The following is a 27,969-nucleotide window of genomic DNA, read 5'->3' as shown; positions in this document are numbered from 1 at the left end:
CAACAAAACTCAAAATATTCCTAATCTTTTGAAAAACAGGTGATTTCGGGTTCCTGTTAAGACTTAACCATGAACATTCCAGGACTGGGGTTGAAGACTCCTAGGGTAAGCTCTGGGTTTTCTGGAAGTTAAAAAGTTTTGCTGTTTTATGTAAAGTTGGAAGGGCAAAGACCACGTTTTGTACACTTGATTTATTAAAATGTGTCATTTGTTATGTTTTTTGGTATATTACACTGCTTCCCTTCGAGCTCACTCAAACCGGCAGCGGCGTACATCAGAATGCAGTACTGCTGGAGGTCAGAGGGTGGCGTAAACACGTGGAGAGCAAACTTAGTGGATGAGTGACATCATTTGTGTGCGACAGGTTGGAAAGATGGCAGATTCGGAGTAAGTGAAGTGTTTGCGTTATAAAATCTAATTTAATCTTCATTAACAATGCATAGTTTCATCATTTCGTTCCGAAACATATGTTCACTGAAGTTAATCGATTATTTTATTGTGTATATTTTTGCATTGCGACTTAAGCTTTTCTCGGTGAGGTTAAGACGGCTATTCCCCATACCTGATATCTAAATGTACTTCTTTTTTTTTTGTTCTCGGACATTTTTTAGAGACGTCAAATTTCACAGAGACCAATGAATAGAGAGAAAAAATCGTGCTAGTTTGTTTGAGAGACACTGCTTCTAAATGAAGTACCTCTACGTTAAAGATGGTGAAGGGTAGCTGAACTCGTGCATTATAAAGTTGAGGCGCAGTACTTTAACATTTGCAAACCTATCTTGTTCCCCAGTGTTTAATTGCAGACAGTGCTCTTTCTTAAATGAAACGTTCGGGACCGTTTGAAAAACAGACCAAAATCTTCAAGTTGTATAGATGTATATAAATCCCACTGGTTCTCTTCTAATGTAGTTTGTGTGTCCCTTGAGAATCAGCTTGCTTTTACTCGGACCTTATCGATGGCGATGTGTTGAAATGTCCACAAGGCGGCTGAACCTTGATGCAGAAATGTCAGAGAACAAGTGAAACGCCTAGAGGACGATCTGGTTTTGTTTTAAACATTCTTCCTGACTTTGTTTGCAATTTGGTCCTTAGGGTGAAAAAGAAGATTAAATTTGTCCCCGAGAACCTCCTGAAGAAGAGGAAGGCTTATCAGGCCATCAAAGCCAATGAGGCCAGACGCGCTCTTCTGGAGAAGAAAAAGGTAAGGCTGGCATACAAATCTGCGAAAAACTGTCATGTTTACATTCATGGAAATAATAGAAATGAAAATCTTTTAACCTGCATGGGAGGAAGAGCAATATTCTGCCACAACAGAGAAGAGGAAATTCATTGCTGTTGGAAGGTTACAATACAAATCACTTCACGTCGTGGTAGGGTGACAATTTAAAACTTTAGGTAAAAACTTTCTTACCTCATTAGCCATAAAACAATTTCCTTAATAGATATTTTTAGAGAAAACTTTTGTTCAAAATGTTTTGGAATCTGTTGTTGTAATGTATTGAGGGACTAAAAAAGAGCTTCCTGTGTGTGGTCCTCTTGACAGTCATCTCTCTGCAGCTTTTGGTGCTGAATCCATGAAAAATAATTTGTAAACTGAGAGCTTCACAGCCTTTTTCACTAAAGAAAGTGAATTTCTTAATTCAGTCCTCATCTTTTTTTAGGAGCGGTTAGGCGAGAGCTAGTGCTGTACTTGTCTATTTTTATCCCTGTTTTCTCAAAATCCTGTGTTACCCGGATAGCTGCAGCGAGGCAAGACCCTGAAGTTCAAGCGTCTGGAAGAGTTCCTGTGGGACAGCCGACGGAAGCACCGTGATGAGACACGATTGAGAAGACAGGCCGCACGACCTACTCCTGTTGTCCTACCCAACCAGAAACGCCTTGCCTTCGTTGTCCGCATCAGACAGTACGTCTTGAAGAGCATCAGTGCCACTTTCTCTAACTCCATTTCTTTCCCTTCCCTTTTTGCCTTTGGTGCAAGAAATAGTGCTAACATTAGATCCTAAAGATGTCCATTTTTGTCAGAGATGTCTAATGTATTAAGAAATAAAAAAAATCACTCACCTGCATCTTACCAAGTTCTATAACAGCAATTTTTCCAATTTCCTTTATTCTAATAGTAATGTAAAATTTAAATCAAAACAGCCTTGCTTGCCATACACTGTTATCTAGTGAATGAATGGTCATTATTCAAAACAGACCCTTGAAGCTTCTTTATTAATTCTATCTTCCTGTGATAAGTAATGTCTAGTCAGAAGAATTGCTTTAAGTTTATCTCATCTGTGTGCAGGATTAAGGGTGTCAGCCTTAAGGTCATGAAGGTAATCCAAATGTTGCGGCTCAGGAAGATCTTCAGCGGCTCTTTTGTTAAAATCAACAAGACTTCCCTAACTATGCTGAAGGCTGTGGAGCCGTACGTGGCCTGGGGGTGAGTGAGAATTTCCTTGGACTGTTTACCTTTCACTATTAAGGTTTTGTTATGTTAAGTCCTCTGGAATTTTTAATGCCGGGTGAAATAGCTCAATAAGGAAACTGCAACACTATTTTCATATCTCGGAATTAGAAAGAATCAGCGTTGATGAGTGCATTTCAAACCGCAATAAAAGTAAAGTGTACACAATAACTTGTTAAACCTCCAATTTACATCACAAAATAAATGAAATTTCCAGGTATGCACAGCACCATATTCTGCGATTCAGAATGAGGTAACAAAACTTCCAGGGACGCGTTGCAGCCCTACTACATTGTAGAGAAGCACGCTTGTGAATGCATCTCTTTTAATCCAATAGAAATATTGCTCTCAATTTCAACACGGTTTGTGCCGACAAATGCCACTTGTTAACTCTGCATGCAGATCACGTTGGAATGTTCCTGTTGTGAAATGTCTGCTGTACAACCTGTGCCTATTTGCTCGTACATCACATTACATTAGTCATTACAGTGAATACTGAGCAGGAAGGGTTGCTTCACCTGGCAATAAATGAGAACTGTCGCTCTCACCCGTGGCAAAACCAAGGGTTTGCGACAAGCATGGCAACTTTAAATACTCTCACAAAATTCATGATGTTGTGCTTGATTTAAAATGCGTTGAATTTTTCTGTAATGTCATTGAATTTATCTTGTTACTGAGATTTAATAACTGGTCTGAGATGTTCGGAGTGCAGTTCCTCTCATGTGCCTCTGGTTCTTCCCAGCAGGGGGCACCCTAACACTATTTGGTTAGATTTGCTACCATATGGATTGCTCAAGCAGGCAGTTCCCAGAGCATTTCCCAGTCTTGGAAAGCTCATCTTATTTACTGCATGGGGTGTCTGTGTGATTAAGTGGGTCCCCTCCTATGTGTAAATTGGTTGAGGATCCTTTGGGATGAAAGAACAAAAGGTTGGAATTTTTCTGTAATTGGTGTATAACAGTCTTGGACTTTTTTTGCTTTTAGTTATGTTTCTGTTTGTTATAAAATTGTATGGACATATTTGCTGTTTTATTCGAAGTGTTTGTATATATTTACTCCACAGCTATCCAAATCTGAAATCTGTGCGGGAGTTAATCCTGAAGAGAGGGCAGGCTAAAATTGGCAAGCAAAAGGTTCCTCTGACAGATAACACCATCATTGAGCAACATATGGGTAAAGATGATGCTTATCATGTATCTGGAATTACGTGAATCCTATTAGCTAAATCCTAAACCTGTTGCTTGTACTTCTGTGATTTGCGACAGGACCCTGAACAGAGCAATCCTGATCATGAACAATGTGAGGTTGGGAAGAAGCTTTAATCCTTTCACTGTAGTAGGAGGTCTGCCTGAAATCAGGCTCTCTATGGAAAAGGATTGGGCTGGACAATTACAGGACGTGCAAATTTAATCCTCCTTAACACATTATTGTGTTGTGGTTAACAGGTAGAACCCTCCATGTTATAGTAGGAAGATAAAAAATTAAGTACAAAGACTGCTGAAGAATTAATAAACATAGACTTTTTAGTGTATTCACAACTTTAAGGAATGTCAGTGCTTTTTTTTTCTCAAAAGTTAAGGTGGTTTCTGAAAGTGTTGCAGCCATAATCAAGCTGACAGCCATAATTATTTTTGTTTTCAATGGCAGTTGTTTGCCTTTAATAATGTGTTTTTTAGGTAATTCAAATATTTAATGTCTTGATTAACTGCAGGATTTATTTACAAAATCTTTTTATGAATGAACAGGACTTAAATGGTCTCTGTGGATTCTTCCAGGAGAGTCTGTTTGTTTGAGAAATTCATTTAATGTTTTTTGCTCCCAGGTCAGCATGGGATGATCTGTCTGGAAGACTTGATCCATGAAATCTACTCTGTCGGAAAGCACTTCAGAGAAGCCAACAACTTCTTGTGGCCTTTCCACCTGTCTGTGGCACGACATGCTGCTAGGGACAGGGCTGGCCTGCTGAAGGAGATTGGTGAGCCGGGACCTAGAGCAGAGGACATCAACAGAGTCATCAGGCAGCTCAACTGAGAGGTCAGTACAGAAAGCACGAGCTTTGGTACACAAAAATGATGTCATCACCTAACTGATTTTTCCTTTAGTTTTTTAATTTGTTTTGAAAGTTATTTTTTGTGTCTCAATGTCTCATCACTCAATCGATGCATTGATTGACTTGCATTGAGCTAGTATTTTCATTCCATATTATTTATGGATTTTAAAGAAAATTACTGTAGAGATCCACTTTTAATTGAACAATTTAGTAAATTTAGGCATTTTGACACTATAGAAAGGTTTTAAGTTAAAACATTCCTCACACAAAACTCTTTGTTTTAGTAGTATACCTTACTGCTGCTTGACTTTTTAGCTCAGGCTTATGGTACTGATTTTTTAATTTAAAATAACCTTCATCCTATCATGTCTGTGTCTAGTTTCACTTGTAACACTCTTCTCTGGGGATAGGGCAGTATGATGTAGCTTTAATCTTGAATTTTATTACTTACAAATTTGGTGTTTGCCCTTAACTGTGTTCCCTTATATCTGTTCCCTTGCAGAGAACTGCTGGCAATCCTGTGGTTGTGACATACAGGGTTGGACTGTACCATGTATGGATCATACATACTTCATACTGCTGGACTCTTTCTTTCTCAGTCACCACACGAAGGAAGATAACTGAACATCATGTGGTGTCCTGGAATCTCTATAGGACTCTCCTTTATGCCCAAAGATAGTGGTGTTACTGAACCTCTACTCTCAAACAGAGGGAATTTTATCAAACTGAATCTGCTCAGTGAGAACCAGGTTTGACATTTATACATTGGAATGCTAATGTCAAATGTCTCACTTTGCCTTTTCCTATGGATCACCTTTCAAGAACTGTGACATTCTTGGGTTGGGTATTTAGTGGACGGCACAGCAGTGGACAGTGTACATGAATAACATTTAAAATAACTGGTCCAAGTCAAGTGTGTATCTAGACCTGGAAATGTGTTATTAATTATGAGTTGTACTATGTTTTGTGCACATTCATACAGCCTGAAAAACTTCCACATTTTCTGTGTGAATGTTAATTCTAAATGCAGATGTTAATCCTGCCTTGGTGTCTCTTATCTCTACCCCATCTTGTTTTGTGCTAGCTTGTTTTTGAAATAGTCAGATGGCCTCATAAATTAGATTCAGTCCTATGAGGAATGTAATTAATGGGATTTAAAGGTCTTTGTAATTTAAAGGTCTCTCATGAAATGTAAACATTATTAAAAATAGAGCCTTGTAACTTGTATTTTTGGGGTGGGAGGTGAGGGATCCAATTTGGAAAGAATGGGGAAGAGATTCTCATGTGCCTCATTTTTAATGAAACGGTACAATTACCATTTATCCTTATGTAGACCAATGCGTTGTGTTAAGGTATTCTCTTCTGCCTCAGTGCTGTCAATGTGTCAGGTTCCCGATCGAAGTGGCTACAAGGATGACCGGTAATTTATATGATTTCATGTTTGAGTAACAAGAAAATAAATAAAAGCTTTTTTATATTATGTTCTTGAACAAAATACAGAAAGCTGTGGACTTGGCATATTTTGACTTTAATTCTGAAAGATATGTGAAAATTTGTTAAAATGTTCATTCACCCAGCTAAATGTTGCAATTGAAGAAATTAGAAGCATGCAGAAAAATGCACTTGAGTCATTTTAACATCGAGGTACTGGTTTTTTACATTTCCAGATTATGAAATGAATAATTTGGGCACTTCTTTGATTCCAGATTCCATATTGGTATATTTTTCTACAGTTTTCATTGAAGATCTCAATTTGCTCACAGAAGACAAGCTAATATCCTAGTCTAGCAATCTTGGAATTTAATGAACTCTTAATTTAATAAATGCTACTTTACTCCTGTGTGTATTCTGAGAGAGCTGCTTATACCTTAAAGCAAATTCAGATCTTGTGAAAATGTGTCTGGAGCATATGTGATGTTGCCAGGCAAGGGTGTGGGTGCCCAAGTTGTGCAACAAAAGATTTATTTTGGATTTTTTTTCCAGATTTGTTGCATGCTTTTGTGCATGCCACGTGAAATTCATTAAGCTCATGACTTAAATCTTGAGGAATGCAATGAGAATTTTGAGAGTTAAAGCAAATCATTTCTAGAGGTAGTTTTCCGACATCCTTCATAAATGCAGCTTCATTGCTAGTTTTCTAAAAACCGTGTTTAAGGATTTTTTGTTAATTACCATTTATTGTAAATTTACTCCTGTGATTCTGAGAGAGCTGCTTGTACCTTAACAAATTCTTTAGTAATACTTATGATGAGTACTGTATGCTTCTGTTTTGATAATTGTTGCCAATATCAGTTTACATATTTTTTTGTGATATTCAGTATTTTATTTCTAAGCACTTTTCAAGAAACTCAAATGAGTCAATTTCTCTGAAATCGTGGGAAATTTTCCATTTCTGGATTACTTGACATGTTTTTTGAGCAGCATAACATTATTCACCTAATTTGCTGTGTAATGAATTCTTACCATCATTTTAGATTATGAATCTGAAAGTTACTGAATGGTTTCACATAGAGATGAAGTTGTTTTTCTTTTACCATTTAATTTGAATGTTAGGTTGTCCTTGGTTATTCTACTGGCGTTTTCACATGTCTGCTATATAGGTTGGACAAAAATGACTGGAATTGATTTTTTTGTAAATACTTTTCTTGATAGTTTATTTTTTTATTTAAATACTTGGTGTTCAACTAAAACAGTTTTTAATATTCAGGATTTTTCACAAAAGTATCAAAGATTTGTTTTTTAAATACTACAATGAATTCTTGGTATTTGTATACCACATCTTGCTGTTACCATGTGATGGTTTAGGTTCTTAACCTGGAGTGCTCAGACCCCCTAGGGTGTAAGATGTTTTTTTGGGGGTTGCAGGACATGCCAGATTTGTTCAGAAGGTAAGTCAATGAAGGCACAAATTAAGCACAGATGTGTAAGTACAAGTACTTTGTTTTATCAAACCTATGTATTTATGGTAAACTTAAAAAATATCATTTTTCATTATTCTTAATTTTGCTGCAAAATGAAATGATTCTTTCATTCTATAGTTATGATTTATCTTAAGTTTAAAGAACAGGCCTTCTTGCGTGGTTTTTGATAAGGGGTGCAAAAACATTTTGAGAACCAATGGGCTGCAGGCTACAGTAAAGATTAAGAACCACAGGTTTAGTAAGATAGCTAGTAGGAGCAGGAGAATAAAAAAATGTAATTTGCTCAGATTAAGCCTAATTTTGAATAGTTTAGTAAATTTTCAGAATACAATTGAATGGCAAAAAATGTCATCCTTAATATGTAAGATATCATTTAGCTATGAACTTATATTATCATAGACTTGCCAACTAATAGTTGATTTAGGTGGGTAGCTGCGTCAGTATGCGTAGGCTGCAAAGGAACAAGTAATAGGTTTATTCCATGCTGAAAAAAAGAAAATACAACGTTTGGGCCGTGGAGCCTTCTTCAGGTGTGAGAGAGACAAGGCAGTAGGCAAAAGAAATGTAGCGGGAGAACAAAGGCTGGGAGGGAGGAGGAGTGAGAGGCGGGAGCAGGGGACAGAAAGGCCAATCAAGAGGTGTGAAGTCAGAATGGGTGTAGAGAGGTGTGAAATGAAACTTCCAATGAATGGAGAAAATTGAAAAGAACAGTAGTCTGTTGTTAAGAGAAGGGAGAATGTGTGATCCTAGCTGCAGAATAATTTTGGTTTCGGTAGTCTTTCTGATGTATGAGTTCGGAAAACCGTCTTTGAGAACACAGACGGAGAGATTAGAGTGGTCGTGGCCGTCAGAGGTGAAATGAGAAACAATGGGCTTGGAGAGATCTTTAATCTTCACAGCCCTGACATGTTCTCTGAAGCGGTCTCCGAGTCTCCTTCCCGTTTCTCCAATGTAGATGGCTGGGCATTTACTGCAAGAGATCCATTAAATAAGGTTGCTGGAGGTACAAGATACCATCTGGGTGATCTGGAATTGTCCTGAGGGGCCTTGTATGAGTGTGGTGTTGGATGTGTACTTGCAGGTGATACAGCGAGCTCTGTTGCAAGGGAAAGTGTCCACTTCAGTTTATTACAAACCCACAGATACACCACACTCATACGAGGCCCCAAAGGACAATTCCGGATCACCCAGATGGCATCTTGTACCTCCAGCAACCTTATTTACTGTATCTCTTGCAGTAAATGCCCAGCCATCTACGTTGGAGAAACAGGAAGGAGACTCGGAGACCGCTTCAGAGAACACGTCAGGGCCGTGAAGATTAAAGATCTCTCCAAGCCCATTGTTTCTCATTTCACCCCTGACGGCCACGACCACTCTAATCTCTCCGTCTGTGTTCTCAAAGACGGTTTTCCGAACTCGTACATCAGAAAGACTACCGAAACCAAAATTATTCTACAGCTAGGATCACACATTCTCCCTTCTCTTAACGACAGACTACTGTTCTTTTCAATTTTCTCCAATAGTTGATTTATACCAGGTTGAGAATTTGAGCTCTTTAAAAACTGGTGCATTTGTTGTAGGTAGTTCTTGCTGAAATATTAGCAAGAACAAGATTTAGTTTAGTTTAAATTCAGGATAATATGTTGCTTCCTTTAGAAATTCAACATTATTCAATTGTATTTTGGCTACTAATAAGCCACAGATGCATTCTGGAGCCTGTATTCACGTTTTAAAGAACAATTACTTTTCAAATCTGTATTCAAGTATTCATCAATGCAAGCAAAGATATTTTAATTACCATTTTCAGAAATAATCACTTTATGCCACTTGTATTTGATTTTTTTTTTCAAATCTTCATTTTCACTAGCTAAAACTATATACAAAGTCTGTTCTGCTGCCAGTAGACTTAAATGCAAATGTGTTCGTGCAACACATCGACTCCTCACTTTACATAATGTGCATCATAGAAGACCTTATGCTGTACCAACAGCCCCACTACACGAGATCAGGTGAAAAATAAAGTGCTTCATCACTCAAATTAAGGAAGGACTATAGTCTGACAGTTTCTGTCAGTCTCATCTCATCCTGGAATTTAGTTGACCAGAGTTAATACCCCAACTGTTACAGACAATGTAGTGGATTTTTTAATGGCCAAATAGTCAGGCCCTTGCTTTGTTTCATCAGAAGGATAACACTTTCTACACTGCTGTCCCGGGTTACCGTTTTGGGACATTGGATTACAAATTTAGGTCTCAAGGGAAGAGGGCCCAGCTTTTAACTTCCAAGATGAGAGTAGATCAATCTGCAAGTTTGTAATTATGTTGTCAAAAAGTTGCCTTTTCATACATGATTCTTTGCTTTTTGTCCAATATAAAGAAAAGCTTAAATAAGTTTTGTTTTAATTACAAATAAACAATAATATTGATTTACAGTTGTAGCTTAAAATATTTACCTTTTTTTTCATTTGGTAAAAACAGAAATTTTACTCCTATAATACGATTCTAAGGACCTTTTGGGTTGCTTGATTGCTTCCAGAGTGGCTGTAAATGTAACTACAGTTTTTCTTATGATGCCACCTTGCACACAAAAATATATAAAGGTATGATGGGGAAGTGGAACTCTTCTTTTTAACCAATGACAAAAAGGCAAATGGTCTTGCATTGCGTGCGTCTGTCGCTGTGGCTACTGTCGCTGACTGATCGGATCAGTTCTGATACACAATCTGTGCGACGGAAGAATAGTAGCACATGGAACTGCTACAATGTGTACGCACTGTCAAGGAGAGGGGGCGGTTCGTAGTCATTCAGGAAAGGCTGAGCGTGAGATGGTGGAAGCTGGTGAGAGCAGTCTGTGTACCGCGAGTGTTGCCCACGTATAAAAAGAGCCAGCCACATCGGTAGTATTAGTAGTACTGTGGAAGACTGCTCTGTGAGGAGAATTGTCGTGGGTGGCCTCGTTGGACATTGCGAAGGGGCGACGTTACCAGGACACGCTTGTGGTCAAGTGCTCTAAAGGAAATAAACGTGGTACGTAACAAGAGTGACTTAACATATGATAGTTGATTTTATTGTTGTCCCTTACTGTCGACATAAAACTGTTGAAAAATCTCTGGGGCGATTAACCTATTTAGCTAATATCATTGCATCGTGTAACAGGAATATGTTTTATTTTATAAATACTGATTCACCTACCATACATCATGTGGCCGTTTTGTAAAGTATTCCTTAATTCTTACCACTTGATTATCCTGAGCATTCATGTGAACTAAAGAAGGTTACAATTACAGCTAAATATAACCTACACGTACCTGTACAGTGTACAGATGTGCAGTGCTCACGCTAAAAATGGTTCCTCGTCGTTGTGAGTCAAAACCCGATTGCAGGGGAACGAATCGCCTCATGTAACCTACGCTTACATTGTATTGCACAACTACAGTGTGTAATGGTGTGGACATTGTGACATCCCATTTCATTTGCACAATAACCCAGTGCAATCAGCATTGTCTGTCAGTATGCGCAGTGTTATTTATAACTATTTCATATCCTTAAGGATCTGACTGCATACATTTTAATCTGAAAATAAAGTAGTAGGGACATTGTTAAGAGCTTCATATACAGTATGCGACGTGTTGCGAAACAGCGAAATCTGCAGAGCGGGGAATATAAAATGCCTTGATATTCATGCAGCACACATCTTAACCTCTTCACAAAAAAAATCTTTAACCTCTTCAGAATGCGCCACTGTCGTTTTTTTTAAATAGGCCCACACACAAATGTCTTAAATTAGCTTGTTTCCAAGACATACTGTATGTGTGATGGAGCTCACAGGTGCAAGCGTCGCCTTACGACCTTTCCAGATGCGTTACGTGCAGTAAATAGAGCAGCCAGTGCTCTTTTGTTTTTTTAAAACTTTTTCGTTTGGAATATTAGCTACATATAATTGTATCTGGATATATCCTGCAGAGCATCTATATGTTTTACTGTACAAATCTCGGATAGCATGTGCAACGGCACTTGAGTAATACTTTAACTTTAACAGACTGATATCCATTTACTCTTTCGATAATAGGTAGATTATAATATTTATTTGAATCTACATCCAGCCATTTTATAACTACTGCTGATTCAGGGTCACGGGAGAGCCGGAGCCTATCCTGGCAAGCAACGGACGCCAGGCGGGGAATACCTGGACCCTGGATAGGATGCCAGTCCATTGCGGGGCACACACACCAGCGCCCATTTTTCCAGAAGCCAATTAATGACATACTTGATTAGAATGGGCTGTGTGAGGAAACCAGAGCACCCAGAGGAAACATAACACAGGAAGAACATACAAACTCCACGCAGATAGCACCCCAGGGCTTCAGTGCTGCGAGGCAGCAATGCTAACCTGCTAACCACTGTGCCACCCACAGAATTTGATCTCTGTTGGATTAAAGATCTTTATTTTTTTCCAAATATTTAAAAGATAGTAAAACAAGCAATCTGTGAAAAGTTTACCATCTTTAAAATTTACTTACAGGTTCACTTGAACTGAATAATTTCCCGTATTTTTGCAGAGGAGTATTTTTAATAATTCAGAAGTGATTGTTATGTCCAGGATTTGCTTGAGGTTATGTGTTGTCCTTCAAGCTTATGGTATCATGATAAGAATTCTGGAAATATTCCATTGGGCATATACCGTGTCTTACAAACCTGATGTATCATACTTAACAGTTCAAGTGCTTAACATGGACTTCATGAGTACTATGACATTTGGGGTCTTTCATGTACCACTTGCTTACTTTATAGGTGATTAATACACAGTTACAAAATTAAATGTTCTGTTTACTGTATCTGAAATTAAGTCACAGATACCTTTTTTTCTCTTATTTGTGGAAACATGCAGTTATAGGTTTACTGAAATGTGTAGAAAATGTGACCACTGTCCCTGTCATGTTGTGTAGTAAGTAGTACTGAATATGCTGCATTCAAAAATAATTTTTCTACTGTGGTGAAAGATAGATAGATATCTTAGCTTTAGGCTTAGGATTGCATTACATGCAGTAAATAGAGCAGTAAGGGTCTTAGCTTTAGGCTTAGGATTTGTCCCAAGGTTTAAGGATTGCCATCTCTTTTCACAGGCCTTATTTTTACATTTTGATTTTTTTGCAGTCCAGTTCTGCTACAGTCACTTTCATATTTGCCTTTTGTTTGGAGGGTGTATCAGATTTGTGTGCCTGTTAACTCCATTCATGTGACTACGACATAAATAGCTCTTGGTTACATTGTAGTAAGGACAGGCTGCATTTCTAATGATAACATGCAATTTGCTCTCAGTTACTTGGTAACAGCAAAATACCCTTCACATGGGCAGGAATGTTGCCAGAGAAAGAGAATTGCTTCTGCCTGGATCTGCCTGGCTTGTGGATCTGCCTGGCTTGTATTGAGAAGACCAATGAATACAAAAGGGCCTCTCATGGGATGCAAAAAATCTCATAAATATGATATGATTCGAGCCTTAATTTAAAGATCTGCCTTCTGCAATTATTTATTTTTTAATACCTTTCTAATTTAGAGTGGCTTGTTAATCAATTTGGCTTTTGATTTCCAATAAAGAAAAAAGTAAAGGTTAATCCCACACTGAAAAGTAGAAAGAAAAAACAACATTTACAACACTCATTAAAGGTCATTAAAGTGCCTCACACCTGAAAAAGGTTCAACAGCCCTTGCTTAACCTTTCTGACCTTGACTTGTTCCTTTGCAGTCATGCAGCATGCAGCTCCACACTCAAACTACTTTATGGTGACCTGGGACACCTTCTGTCCTTCAGATGAGACTTTAAACTGAGGATCTGACTGCTTGGTCATTACAGTGCCCATGACACTGTGCGTATGAGTAGGGATCTTAACATTGGATGGTAAAATTTATTTCTGGTCTTAGACAAATCTGTCTAATTTAAAATTTCACCTTACGTCTGTTGGTGGAGCGGTTTCTTACTTCTCTGCTTGACCTGGGTCTTGAAACATAATGGCAGTCACTCATCATCACCCGGCTGGTGCAGCATTTCAGTGCTGGATGCAGTGGGTCCCTTCTTGTACTGTATATCCATAAGGGTGGAAAATACTATTTAAATACGAGGAATTATTATCGTTAATTCTCTGCCTATCCCCCAGGACTTACCGTCTTAGATTTTCTACACCAGATATATGATCTCAGACTCAGTTCCTGTCCATACTAAATTGTTTTTTTTTCTGTTACACCTTAGCTCTCAATTACATTCAAATTAGTTAATAAGATATATAATTATAATACTTCTAATCAGGCTCTGAAATATGTTACAAGTAACTGTACCTATAAGGTCACTGTACCTTTAATGAAGTGAATTGTGTAAGTCATCATCTGCAAAAAACCTTAGGAAAGCTACTATAATGTGTAACTAAGATAATAATTAGGTTAATTTTTAATTGACTACACAGGTTGGAACAAAATTCAGATGACAGCCCACCAGAAATTCAATGTGAGACCCCTGCTGTAGTAGTTCTATCTATTGTTATTGTAAGGACGTGGCTAAGTCAAATGTGTTACCATGCCATTTGTACATTTTTTTCATCAACCCTTGTCATAGCTTATGTGAGAATTAACCTATTGTAAGGAAATATTTGAAAAATGTTTTTTTTTTCTATCTGTGGAATTTACCCCCCTTCTGTTACCAAATGTGTTCCAACCTGTTTGATTAATCAAATAACACCCCTCTAATCCTCATGTGTATGGCAGGTCAATATTGCTGTTTCTTGAATTTTAAGAGCGCTGCAATGCCAGGTTTTAGAAAAAAATTCCAATTAATCTGGAGACGCAGGGGGTGCTCCAGTGTCAGCCCCCTTGTACATACTGAACTTGCATCAGACTCTTTATGCTCAGAATATAGCATTTAGCAGTGCTGTTGTCTTCATCACAATAGCACATACTTCTGCTGTACTGAGTTCTCCACAGTGAATTCTATTCTAGCCCATATTTCCCTCTACCTCAAGAGAAAGCTGGATTGACCTGAAGGTAAAATGTATTCCCATCTGAAGGAAACCTATTTCTTTTCTAATCTTAGTGTTAGGAAAGGAGGGTTTTCAAAACATTGAAATAGGCTGCTAGAGGTTACTTTAAGAGGTTTTCCAGCTAAATATTCTTCTGCATTCTGCAGTTGTTCTAAAATATTAGTGCAAATTTACTTATTTCATCTGATATGGAAGAACTCCATTTAAGGTGGTTTGTCAATATGTGTTCAGCTTATTCATTTGAGCGTATGGAAAACACTTTTTTGTCTGCTTCAGTGAGAGAAATTTAAAAGAAAACACTACATTCAATGGCATATTAAGTTAATAATAAACTTCATCACAAAGAATTAAGATAATTGGACTAACTACCTTTCAGGAGTGTTCTACAGTTGTTAGTACTTAGTTGTTAATCTGAAAAACTGTGATTGCTTTCTAAGTACTTTCTTACATAATTAAACTGAATTAGTGCCCTTTAATGGGGCATGGGAAAGGTTGCATTCACCAATCTAGTTCTTTTTTTTCTTTATGATGAAAGAAATCCATTTAAAAGTATTTTCAAAACTTTTTGTTTGACCAGTTAAAAATGTTACAACATCAATAAAATCTTATACTGTATATACCGTTAGAAAGCTAGTGTATTTTTCCTCCTAGATATTAGTTTTTTAGGTGATTTAATAATGTGCAGATCACACTTCATTAAATCTGTGTGCTCAGCTCCACAATGGTGCAGTGGTTAGCACTGAACCCTGGGTTCAATTCTGGACCTGGGATGCTACCTGCATGGAGTTTGTATGTTATCCTTGTGTTTCCTCTGGGTGCTCCTATTTCTTCCCATAGTCCAAGGACATACTGGTAGGTTAATTGGCTTCTGGGAAAATTGGCCCTGGTGTGAGTTTGTGCATGTCTGTGTATGCCCTGTGATGGATTGGTATCCCATCCAGGGTGTACCCTGCATTGCACCCAAAGCTTTTCCAGGATAGGCTCCAACTCTCCTGCGACTCTGAATTGGTGAAGCAGTTAGAAAGTGGATGAATGTTCAGATCCTAGTTGGTTTCCTCGCTGTCATTGAAGTTGAAGTGTAAGTTACTGTACATTTATAAGGATTTCAATATCCTTTCATACTGTCAGTTGGCCCAAAACCATCTTCTGTATATATTGAAGGCATCCAGTTGTCTTAACCTGTCTCAGTCCTGTAATTACAATTCTTGAGCTTTGTAAAGGCTGGCCATTAAGAATACTGAGGGGGACATCTAGAGGCTGGGACATTACTGTTTTTGTAGTGTCTGTTCACCAAAAATATTCTGCTGAATTTCCACTTACTTACCACATTTTCTTACTCTTTTTCATATTTCTCATTTTCTCTTCTTATATTAGTGTAACATTTTAACACCATAGATGTGTTCTTCTCCAGCACTGTCTTTTTATTTATTACTTTTAGTTGCAGTTTAGTACAGGATTTAGTAAAGTACGTATTTTGGGGGGGTTTATACATCTCTTGTTATCTCTTGTTTATCCAATGAATGTCCTCTTCTTCCAGACATTTCCTAATCCTTTAGTCTAGTGATTTTGTAGACTTTGATTTACTGTGCTCTTGGACGTTAATTTGAACTTTATACATCCATTGGATACACACCTCTGTCCTTCAACTCAGACACATTTCATTTTCTGAAGTCGTCTTTCCTGGCTTACTTTCTTCTAATGTGGTTCAGACTATGACTGAGAGTTTGTTAATTCGGTCTGTCTGGGAGGAGTGACAGGTCTGTAAAGGGGACAGCGCGTCTTCTTGTACTGGGACACATCACACAGTGATGTCACCTCAGATGGGACCATGAAGCTCTTTTTGAAAATTATGCTTATGGAGGTTGCCAACTGGCTCAACCACTAAAGATGCACTTTACAGGTGGTCTCTCTCAGACAGGTATTCCGTGGGTCACATTGCCAGCCCTGTGTAACCGAGATTCCCCAAGGAGTGGCGCACAGATGGCATCTAGTTGTATTAGCTGACCAGGCCCCTCCTGGCTCTCTGCAACACAATGGCCCCTGCAGCTTCTCATGTCTAAAAACCCACAATGAGTCATTCCAGGTGCTTCTATGACAAAAATAATTTGCAATTATCAAGTTAAAAAATAAAAAAAATATATTTTCATTTCAAAATTAAATTCATTACCCCCACTGGCACTGCCTTCATTTACACAGTCTCACCACAGTCGAGCGCTGCAATTTTTAAGCGATGAAAGTATTTTAATGAAGAGTCCTTCAAACCAGAATAATCTCGACAGAGTCATTGCAGTAATAAAATCATAAGGCAGATCACAAGGTCTCAGTGCGCAGACAAAACATCAGTGTCTGCTTTGAGCATTCTCACTGATGCAGCTGCGCCTGTTGGGTAAGGGACGATAACCCTCATGTCCGTGCATTTCATGTCAAGTAGTAATGAGGAAATTAAACCATTACTTTTTGAGGTCTTGTTCAAGCTGCAGACTCTTATCCAGAACCTAGTTTTGGATCATTGTGTATATACAGTACATTGAGTAAACCCACACTGACAGATGACAACGTTGGGATCATTTAAATGCATTTTTTGTGACTAAAAAGAACAGTCAATTTGATTGTTTCTTCTTTAGAGTTGTCCATGAAAAAGAATAATATGTACAAAATACATAAAATTATGCATTTTCAATCTTTTTCATGTTGATGGAGTCTCCCCATAATAATAATTATAAAAAGTCCTTACACTTAGAGTTCATAGCACTTTACAGGTAATGGGGATGCCTCTTCAACACCTACAGTGCGTAGCACCACCGGGATGATGTGACGGCAACCAAAGTGCACCAGTACGCTCACCCCACATCAGCTATCGGTGGGGAGGAGAACAAATTGATAAAGGCAAATTCATAGATGGGAATTATTAGGAGGCCAGGACTGATAAAGGCCATGGGGAAATTTGTCCAGGACACAGAGGTTAAAAACTCCCGGGGATTTTTAATGACAAAGGAGAGTCTCGACTTTAGTTTTACATCTCATATGAAGAATGACACTTTTTTACAGCATAGTATTCACTATACTGGGACATTAGGATCCAAACAGATCACAGGGTGAGCACTCCCTACTGGTTCTACTTACACCTCTTCCAGCAACAACGTTAGCTTACCAAGAGGTCTCCCATCCAGGTAATGCCCAGCTGGCTCACACCAGCTTAGCTTCAGTGTGCTTTCAGTTGTGAGTTGCAGGTGATGATGCAACCACTAAATGATTTCTAATGTGTTTTGTAGCCATGTTAGAAATAAGCAGATTAGTGTCCTACTGTAGTGGACATTGTCAGGTTGAAAACATTTCAATATAAATTGTCTTTTAAGAGTATTTTAAAATAAGGAGAATGAAAACATCTAGACAAATATTCCGTATATATGTTCCACTTGTGTTGACTTGGCCATGAAAATGGACTGAAAATTCAATCATATTTTTTTCCATCATCTGAGCAGTGACAGATGTGCAAGAATGTAATTGTTCAAAATCAGTGTTGGAAATGGGAAACCTCTAATCCTACAGTGTCCAGGTCTCTTAGTAGACTTGGTCAGAAAATTCCATTGGGGTTCTTTTATTTAAGAAATTCCAACCACCTGCTGTTTTAGTTAAGTATTCTTTCAAACCTCTGCTGCCTTTTAATCCTGTATTTCATAATTGTGTGCAAAGTATTCTATGAAGTTTGGGAGAGGAGCCAGCTAACTCCTAGGATTATAAAAGGCCACAACCCAGGACATGTTTGAATGGGATCCCAGTGCACACCTAAAGAATGTCTTCTGACACTAGGGATTTTAAACTGACAAGTTGTTTTTGAGCTAAGTTAAAAAGCAGTCTATCTTGCAGCATTGAATTTGTATTAAATTGGCTTTAATGCTAGTCACATTTTAGTTTTGCATGGAGAATTTAGAATGTTGAGTAAATTATTCTTTCTGCAACAACTAATAGCCTTTTTCCCCAAGCTAAGCCTAGCTGGACCCTCATAGTATAGCATGTTTAACAATGAGACGTCAGCCCAACAAGCTGGAACTGAGCAAGTCCTCAGCAAGGCTGCAGCAGGGTTAACATCAGTCTATCAGGTAATACCTGCAAGAAAAGAGCACATTTAATATGATTAATTTCCATGATTAACACATCAAAATTGTAAAAATTTATTTTTTGAGTGTGTTGGGGGGTTAACAGACACCGAAATACAAAAGCAAAACTTGAAAATAATTATATTTATTTTTACAGTGAAATATATTGTCTTTTAACCCCTCTGCAACACAGCTTTTATTAAGGAGCTTGAAGTCTAGGTCATATTGAACCAGAATAATAGGTGATGTTTATAATGGACACTCACTCGAGTGACCTAAAGGATATATACAGTAGTATAGGACCAAGCAAGACGCATGCAGGTTTTGTGTTGGCTTTTTATGTCAGATTTAGTAGAGAAATAGGCTAATGTGCACCTGGATATGGCAACTTGTGCTTTCTTTTGGTTTGTTTGTTGATTGCCACAGTGACTGAAGTGAACATTTACTTTAAGAGCTATGTATGAAGACATAGGAATAAGCCTTTGGCCTACAGGAGAGGGTAATGATGATAATACCATGTTGTTCTTAAGAACCTTGCCTTTGTGCACCCATTATATTTGCTTGAAGTGTGAATAGAGAGTCAGAGTGTTCCTTTTTATTTCAGCTTGGCTCAGGTGTTCCAGTGTGAAAAGGCTGTTAGAGTTTAGGTTTACTGGAACACTATTGGGTGGAAGAGATCCAAAATACAGTTGGGCATGTCAAGGTTTACTCTTCTTGCATGTCTTTTGAAGACAGTAAGATGGCGAGTTAAGTTAGAGAGAATAAAATGGAAAACATCTGCAAATCTGCTTCCCACGTTCTTGCTGTGAAACAGATGAACTGTAGCTATAACTTTAAAACAAACTATAATAAGGACTTGGTAACATGTTACATTCAGTCTATAAGATAGTAACATATTATTGACATAAACATAAGAAAGGTTGAAAATAGGCTTACAGACCCAGCTTAACTGTTTTGTATCCTTTTAGCCTGACGACCTGAGAGTGCCATGAACCCTTCTTTTGAAGGGTTCGGTTTGCTAGCCTCCCTCAGTATGATCTGGATATCCCCAATCTCTGCAAGAAGTGATTCTTGTTCTTGTTTGTTAATATAGACTGTAATATCGAATATCAGTCAATGTATACATATCCTTTAGTAAAAGTCACCAACTCTTTATATTCCGAGTCCAGAAATTACTAGATAATTGAAATCGGGTGAAAGGAGGAGCTGTCACCCACTAGTGCTGTCTATCAGTCTTAAAGTAAATATTTTTAAAGGCATGATAAGCACAGAATAGTCTAGAGAACAAATCTTATTTCCACACTATAACCTTCTTTTAATTTGCCTGAGGTCTGTGTGTCCACAAACTGATTTTTTATCATGCTTGCCTGCAATTGAGAGTTAAGGTCAACTAAAAAAAATGTAATTCCTCAAATTTCTTTGTTATTCTTGTTGCTTATCTTTTAGCACAGAGTCTTAGCTCATATTTTGTTTCTGATGGTAAGAGGTCAGGTAGAACAGCCCTTCCATAATAAATGGTTATGATGTCACTGAGATGTTGAAATATTTGGCTGTGTGCCTAATTTGCTTGGTTGTAAAACAGTATATTTACTATTTTACTTGATGCATTTGGCAGAGTGTAGCAAAGGAAGAAAGCTCCTCCCTGTGATTATCAAAATGCCTAACCAGCATTCCTCAGTTAGGATAAGCTGCTACAGCCTGGATAAAGACAAGACTTTGAACAAAATTTGGACCTTGAGCTTCAGAAACCTGTAACAGTTGCCCAGGTTGTTAAACATGACCATATATTTTTCTTGCTCAGTTGGCCATAAAATCAAGTTGAAATTTTAAAATGTTTTAATTGGAAGGATTTTTTTCTTCCTCAGGGGTGAGGTCACAATATATCTTGTGCCCAGATACTTATTTCAATCTAAAAAAAATCAGACAGCTTCAATGTTGTACAGCAAAAAGAAATACTGTATCAAAAAATAGTAGGTGAGCTCTTTGGTTTTTGTAAAAATGTTGTAAAAGGTTCAAAGGCCTAAAATAGTGGTAGTCAAATAGAAGTCCTTAGCAACATTTCATGGGGTCAACAGTGTTACTCAGTAATCATCTTAGTCCGTTTTGTATGAACTCTCAACTGTTTGAATTCTTCTTCAGATCTACAGTATATTAAACATCACAGGAAACCTATGACTTATAACTGCCTACCCTATGCTATAATTTATAATCATACAGTTTCTTGTGACTAAGTCTCACAAGGCTGTAGCAGCATTATTCTTAGTTCCCAGAGACAAATAAAATGTTAACAGATGAGGCAGAACCATTAGTCTTAAGTCAATATGGTCAGTTGATTATCAGAAAGAAGTCACTCTCCCATGGACAGTAAATTGTATTGTTGTATATATGGTATGATGTTATGAACTAGTGATCATTAGGATTTTTATGAAATGATGTGTGCAGATCCTTTTTCCACCTGTCCTAATAACAATTTGATTATTGCTGGTTGTCTGTACATGTCTGTATATTTTTTTTCTGAATTAACTTTTCAGAAAATTTCAGTATGATACCCACATGAATAACCTTTTTTTAAAAAAAGATTTGGCCTTCTTCATGAACATAATTGAAACACCTGTAATTAGTGTGAACACCTGTAATCTTACTAGTGAAATAAGGTGGGCCTGTTTTCTTTCAGGTATGCATCGTTTCTTCTTGTGACAGTCTCTGCTGGGTGACTCAAGTGTGCTGTGCTTGCTCTGTCGGCAAATGAGATAAGATCCTTCCGTGATCAGTCAGAAACCTGGTGTTCAGACCTGCTTCCAATCAGTAACTTTGCACTAGTCTTGACACTTAAGGTAAGGTATTTTTTGGTGTACAGTATAATAATATAATAATTTTCTCAAGAATAATTCAGGATTACAGATTTTTTAAATAATTTATGTTAATTTCCAAGCATACTTTTGCAACACCTCATTTTTTATAAATATATGTCAATCATTTGTTGACAAAATTCATTTAACATGCAGTACAGCCCTGCACCTCTCTTGTTATTTTCTGTTCCTTCTTTTTGAATTACTTTTGGCAATCATGCTCATTTCTAATCCATTTTAAAGTGAAGCCAAGGCAGTCAACAAGGATTTACTGTGCATACAGTAGTAAACAACAAAACAATATGATACACACGAAAATGAAACTTTATTCAAACATTTCAAAGGTCAATGAATGAAGGAACATCTTTATCCCAACTACAACTACAGTAGGATATATTTTAGTCGTAATTTTAAATTATGCAACTGATGCATTTTGATATTTCACCCTACCTTTCTCACTTTCAGTAGTTAAGAATTGTGCTTGTCAGATCCTATGTTTTGGAAAAACAATGACTAATTTATTTTAACAGCTACTTTTTATATAGTGGTGAGGTAGAATTGGCATACGTTACTAATTAAGGCAACTTATGTTAATTATTAATAGAGTATGAGACATCTTTAAAACATTTTGGTCTTTGGGTTAGTGATAGTTAAAATACATACCTGTAATGAGCTCTTGGTAATGCTTACTTGGCCTTATTTCTTAATTTCATTGTTACTTATTGTCCCACGTCAAAGAAAAGTAAGCAGATTTTCTTGATGCTAGTATCTCAGTCCTGTTGGTTCTTGAAAAGATCAGAAAATTCTCTTTCAGTTTTTCAAGATACATTTTTCATTGGTTCCAGACACCTTTGTACTGCCTGTTGGTTGTGTGTTTTTCATCAGTTAAGTAAGATGAAACCAAAATTATGTATTTTTTAGGAAATTTAACAATCTATAAACACCCATCCATTATCTAACTGCTTCATCCAATTTAGGGTTGCATGGTAACTTGTCTTGGCAAGCAGCAGGCGCAAGGCCAGGATACATCCTAGAAAGGATAACATTCTCTTACAGGTCACACACACAGACACACACACACACACACACACACACACACACACACACTCACACACACTCACACCAGGGCCTATTTTCTCAGAAGCCAATGAGGCTACCATTATATTTTTGGACTGTGAGAGGAAAACAGATCACCTAGAAGAAACACACGAGAACACAGGGAAAACAAACAGACTCCACAGAGCTAGCACCCCAGATGTGGAATTGGACGCAGGGCCCTAGAACTGCGAGGCAACAATGCTAACCACTGCACTACCCATGCTTTAATTATTATCTTATCTTTAACTTTAATTATTTAATTCCTTGCATTTGTGTGGGGCTTTTCATCTCAAAGGATCAGAAGGCAGTTTGCACACAGGAGAGGGCTCGCTATATCCACCACAGAATGGCAGCACCTTTCTGTGTGTAGCATGGCAGGCATTTTGCACCGGAAGCCCTACTACATAACCAATCAAAAAGGAAAGTGAAAAGGCGCTTCACCAATTAAGGGGTGTAGTGGTTCTTCTGCTGAAGTAGCATGGATTGGAGGACTCAAGTGTATAAACCACAATCTCTCTAGTAGACGAGAAAGAAGATAGTCAGCTGAGGACTGACCAACCTAGTGTTTCAATCATTCGCTCCCTAGTTTGGACCTTAACCTTAGCCCTTGAACTTTACCGCTTTAGATCTTTTAATTGTTTATTACACCAGTGGATCCTGTTTGGCCAGGAGTTGACCCTCAGACTTGGAGAGTCTCTCCACAGCCTGACACAGCAACTATTTTAATTTCCTTATAATTTCCATTTGGACTTTTCAGAATCTCTGAACCTTTGTCTCTCAGAAATACCTGGGTGTTTATCATACCCAAGGCTTTACTGATCTAGCACCCTGGGAGCAGGCAATCTCGATACTGTCCTGTTATCCTTTTATAGAGGTAAAAATCAGCTTACTACATTTGACACTGATTTCTCTAATAAACACTGATTTATTGTCAGCCTCTGAAGTGTTTACACTCCGCTCTCAGTGGTCTTACATGAGCTCAGCACCCTAGATCTGTCTGTTTCTTCACAGGGGAATCGTTAGGAAGGCCAGGCTATAAAAGTCTAGAGTGCAATTTAGCTTGTACACTGGGTTTAACACCCCTACATTATTAAAAATACAATGGAATTTTTAAACACCAAATATTCAAAACCTCAGTTTAACATTTCATCCAAAGTATGAAACATCCTGTAGCACAGTGTCCCAGTAACCATACGGACATACAACACTGTGCTGAACAGATCCAGGCTTGCTTAGCTTCTGAACTCTGACAAGAACAGACTGCATCTCTGTAATGCTGCTATAGATGTCCACCTGTATTTATTGAAGTTCCAGTATTCTTTGCAGTAAAAATGTTGCAGGTTTAGATTGCCCTCATGGGAAGATACATTTGACTGACACAGAACATTGTCTCCTCTCCTCTTGTGTTGCAGCGTGGTGCCTGGCCTGAGAGTGCAGAGTCTCCGATGGGCGAGCGGTCACAGAGGTTGTTTTCAAAGTCTGTGTAGTGTGCCGTTCTGCAGAGGGCACCCTGGTCCATGGCAGCCATGGTAGAGATGAGGTTCACCCTAGTGGACTATGTGATTTTTGCCCTCCTGCTCTTGCTTTCCTCGGGCATTGGGCTCTACTATGCCTTCTCAGGGGGCCGCCAGCGCACGATGCAGGAGTTCCTGCTGGCGGACCGTAGCATGAGCTGCTTGCCTGTGGCCCTGTCTCTGCTCGCCACCTTCCAGTCTGCTGTGGCCATTCTGGGGGTACCTGCAGAAATCTACACCTCCGGCACACAGTATTGGTTCCTAGGCACCTCCTATGTGCTTGGGCTCCTGATACCTGCGCACATCTTTATTCCTGTGTTCTATCGGTTGCGGCTGACCAGCGCCTATGAGGTAAGTGCAAACCCCTTCATCTTATCCTCTCACCATTGAAGTCTGCGCAATAGCCCTATCTCTGTGTGCTTGGGTCATGTTTTAATGAGAAAGGAATTACATGCTAAATATATCATCTTAACTGCATCTTCAAAGACTACCTTCTTCAGCTCAGTAGCTACTGAGGAGATGGTTACTAGCTTATCTAGAAGCTTTTATATCTGAATCTGCTTATGTCTGCACCTTCCCGTTGTCTGAATCTAGGCTCCACTCTGTTCTGTCCGCTGATGGAGCCTAGTAAACAGTTTTAGTTTTTCTGGCAGGAGACTTCTTCTTTAGGCAGAAGAAGCTTTATCAATACAAGAAAAACATGTGACTTAAGTATAAGTAAAGTTCCCATGCAGATTTTTGCTGGTAAATATGTGTGGTGGAAGTTGCTCCTATGTGCTGATTTCAATGAAGACCTTCATTGGTTAGAGTGATTGTAAATTAAAATACCTATCAAATATGGATGGTCACATACACGATGATTTTATTAAATAAAGACATAAAGGCCTGCAATGCTAGTAACTTTTATTCCATGAGCACAGCATTACCCTATACCCTTCACAATCTCCTTGCAAAGAAATACACTTGTGTCTTTTTGCTTGTTTCCTACATTCCTATGTTCCTACAACAAAGAATTCCTTAGGTGTATGATCTACAGGAGCACTGTTCAACATATACATTTAGACATGCTACCTTTTCAAGTTTTCGAGTTTTTTCCTCCTTTGGAGGACATTGCTCTGTATAGGTCTGATTAGGGAGCAGTGTCAGCTCTTCAGTTACAAAGGAATAAGTCAAGGTTATTTCCATGCTGAAAAGTAAAAAAAATGATAAAATACAATGTTTCATCTGCAGAGCCTTTTGGGGGGGGGGGGGGTGACACAAATTATCTGAAATTATGTTTTTTCTTCTTTTTTTCTTATCATTGACTTAACCTCTGCTCTTTCCTTATTATTTCTTATTTCACTACTCTGCACTCTTTCCGTAAAAACATTATCTTCTCTGTTGTTACTCCATTGTAGAGTTTACTAAAGGTTCCAACCCTTTGTCAGTGCTCCATGCGTTCAACTCTCACATTGCCCAACAAATATAATCGTAAGAGAGCCATATTATATGATATGGTACTGTATATTGATATAATAATTTCAATTAAATGTATTGAAAGACGTATGTAAATATCATCTGTTACATCAGGTGTGGTCCTCGTGATCTGAAATGACGAATATCTTTTTCTTTAGTATCTCGAGCTGCGCTTCAACAAAGTGGTTCGACTTTGTGGAACTATAACCTTTATCTTTCAGATGGTGAGTGTTCATCCACTTTGTAGCTTTATCAGAATTATCACAGTCTATATTATAGTTAATAAAAAACTTGCAATATAAAAGGATGTTGGCCAAGTGAAAATTATTATTGTTTTGCTTTTCATGTAAGGGAAATAGGTCTGTAAAAAATTAAATGATTTAGAGAAACCACAAACAACAATGTGCATAAAATAGATAGAGGAAGTACTGTAAATCAAATTAGAAGAATTTAGGAAGCACTTTAGAGAGAAGTTAAGGATGGAATAATTCCTCCAATATTCCCAAAAAACATTCAAGAGTTTTTGTTTCATATGTCAACATGTATAGGGATAGAGGACTTTCAACTGAAGTAAACTCTTATGTCAAATTTGGAACTGGAAATACAAATGGCATCACCAGTACTCAAAATTCAACCAAGTCTGTAAAACTGAGTGAAAAAAGTAAAAGTGAAACTACACCCTTTACAGACAAAGGTATTTTGTTGGATTATCAGGAATCTGATTTGTGGTCATTCTGAACTATAACAGAAGCAACTACAAGAAGCTGGGAAATTATTAATTTTCCCCATTGATTCTGTGAGCGTGAGATAGAGTGTGTGTCTATTTTGAGATCTATTCAGTAGAGTTGGGGAAATTTGATAAAATACATAACACCTTCTTCATCTTTGAAGCAGTAATCACACTAGTATCCAGAGTGAATGTGTTTGTACTGTATTGATCTTTTTCTTTATAACACTGCACAGCAATAACCAGTGAAAACAGACGATAATGTGGATGTAAATACAGCAGGCTCTGTATTGCTAGGTGTACTTGTCTGACTATACAGTATGTGTCCCATTTTGCAGGTGATCTACATGGGTGTAGTTCTCTATGCTCCTGCACTGGCTCTCAATGCAGGTAAAAAAAGCCCTCTGATATTGCCTGCTTTTAAACATGCTGTGTAAGAAACAGTACAAAGTGATAGATATAATTAATTAGCTGAAAAGGAGAAATATGAATACTTACACAAACTTGTTTTTCAATGATCTTTGGTGTTGCACATCTTTTGTAACACATACACATTTTTATAAACAATTAATATTTTTAATCAATATCATTTGTTCATACTGAGAAATGTTTGTTTTTATAATACATTAGTAGTGTGTATTAATGCTGATGTTTTAGTCATTTAAAAAGGTCAGAACAAATGCTATATAATCTGAACTGAAAGATGCTCCTAGACTTCAAAATTTCAGAAATCTTTTGTCAGGTGTAAACCAAAATGAAAATAGATTCCTGAAATTTTGATCGTTATTTTATAAGTGGGGACTGATCAACCTTTAATATGAGATACTAAGCCCTTTGCTTTTTTTAATGTCTGTAGTTACAGGCTTCGACCTTTGGGGAGCAGTGCTGACTGTAGGTCTGGTTTGTACCTTCTATACTGCATTGGTAAGTGAGGAATTTGGTGCTGCGGACTTCTGCAGTCTCTTACTCCCCCATTCATCACTACATCTCTGTTGACGGCCAAGTCAGAACTTGTCAAAACTGAACCCTTCAGTATGGGGCTCTATTGTAATGTGAAATTCACTGCCCTCTTGTGAATAATAATAATTGCTTACACTTATATAGCGCTTTTCTGGACACCCCACTCAAAGCGCTTTACGGGTAATGGGGACTCCCCTCCACCACCACCAATCCTGGATTGGATGATGCGACGGCAGCCATAGTGCGCCAGAACACTCACCACACATCAGCTATAAGTGGGGAGGAGAGCAGAGTAATGAAGCCAATTCATAGATGGGGATTATTAGGAGGCCATGATTGGTAAGGGCTAATGGGAAATTTGGCCAGAACACCACCCCTACTCTTTTCAAGAAATGCCGTGGGATTTTTAATGACCACAGAGAGTCAGGACCTCGGTTTTACGTCTCTTCCAAAGGACAGCACCTGTTTACAGTATAGTGTCCCTGTCACTATACTGGGGCATTAGGACCCACATGGAACATAGGGTGAGCACCCCCTGCTGGCCCCATTAACACCTCTTCCAGCAGCAACCTTAGTTTTTCCCAGGAGGTCTCCCATCCAGGTACTGACCAGGCTCACACCTGCTTAGCTTCAGTGGGTTGCCACTTGTGAGTTGCAGAGTGATATGGCTGCTGGCTGTGAAGGTGTGTGTGAGATGGCAAATCCTTTTTCTAGAGTGTTTTCAGTCATGGCAAGAGCAAGAAAATTGATATTTGAATTGTAAAAGCTGATTTTGTACACATTTTGGTTATACTATATTACTATAAAGACATTCTCTACATT

The 27,969-nt window shown here is 38.1% G+C and overlaps 2 protein-coding genes across 3 annotated transcripts in view; both read left to right on the top strand.

Moving 5' to 3' along the window:
• Positions 1–44: 44 nt before the first annotated feature.
• rpl7l1 (ribosomal protein L7-like 1) lies at positions 45–5,996 on the top strand. Its single transcript, XM_088931998.1, has 8 exons — positions 45–105; positions 249–387; positions 1,093–1,201; positions 1,740–1,903; positions 2,288–2,425; positions 3,513–3,622; positions 4,272–4,483; positions 5,002–5,996. Exons 2-7 carry the CDS (start codon positions 338–340, stop codon positions 4,478–4,480), a joined length of 780 nt encoding a protein of 259 aa, XP_088788124.1. The 5' UTR covers positions 45–105; positions 249–337; the 3' UTR covers positions 4,481–4,483; positions 5,002–5,996.
• A 4,229-nt stretch (positions 5,997–10,225) lies between these two features.
• Positions 10,226–27,969, top strand: part of slc5a6a (solute carrier family 5 member 6a) — a 34,506-nt gene continuing 16,762 nt past the window's right edge. For both annotated transcript variants that reach the window (XM_088909153.1, XM_088909154.1), the window contains exons 1-6: positions 10,226–10,446; positions 21,219–21,378; positions 23,904–24,356; positions 25,619–25,684; positions 26,526–26,577; positions 27,044–27,111. In XM_088909153.1, the coding sequence (XP_088765279.1) occupies positions 24,009–24,356; positions 25,619–25,684; positions 26,526–26,577; positions 27,044–27,111 (534 nt within the window). In that variant the 5' untranslated portion in view covers positions 10,226–10,446; positions 21,219–21,378; positions 23,904–24,008. The remainder of the gene's footprint in view (positions 10,447–21,218; positions 21,379–23,903; positions 24,357–25,618; positions 25,685–26,525; positions 26,578–27,043; positions 27,112–27,969) is intronic.

Source organism: Atractosteus spatula, chromosome 2 (genome assembly GCF_055471065.1).
Source record: "Atractosteus spatula isolate fAtrSpa1 chromosome 2, fAtrSpa1.hap1, whole genome shotgun sequence".
Lineage (NCBI taxonomy): Eukaryota > Metazoa > Chordata > Actinopteri > Semionotiformes > Lepisosteidae > Atractosteus > Atractosteus spatula.
The sequence above is the reverse complement of the archived record's forward strand: the minus strand, read 5'-3'. Positions and strand labels throughout refer to the sequence as shown.

Excerpts from the sequence above, each read along its gene's own strand:
- rpl7l1 (XM_088931998.1), top strand. The coding sequence starts at position 338 with ATGAGTGACATCATTTGTGTGCGACAGGTTGGAAAGATGGCAGATTCG. Across the intron at positions 388-1,092 it reads GGAAAGATGGCAGATTCGGA|GGTGAAAAAGAAGATTAAAT; the intron begins GTAAGTGAAGTG and ends TTTGGTCCTTAG. Across the intron at positions 2,426-3,512 it reads GAGCCGTACGTGGCCTGGGG|CTATCCAAATCTGAAATCTG; the intron begins GTGAGTGAGAAT and ends TTTACTCCACAG.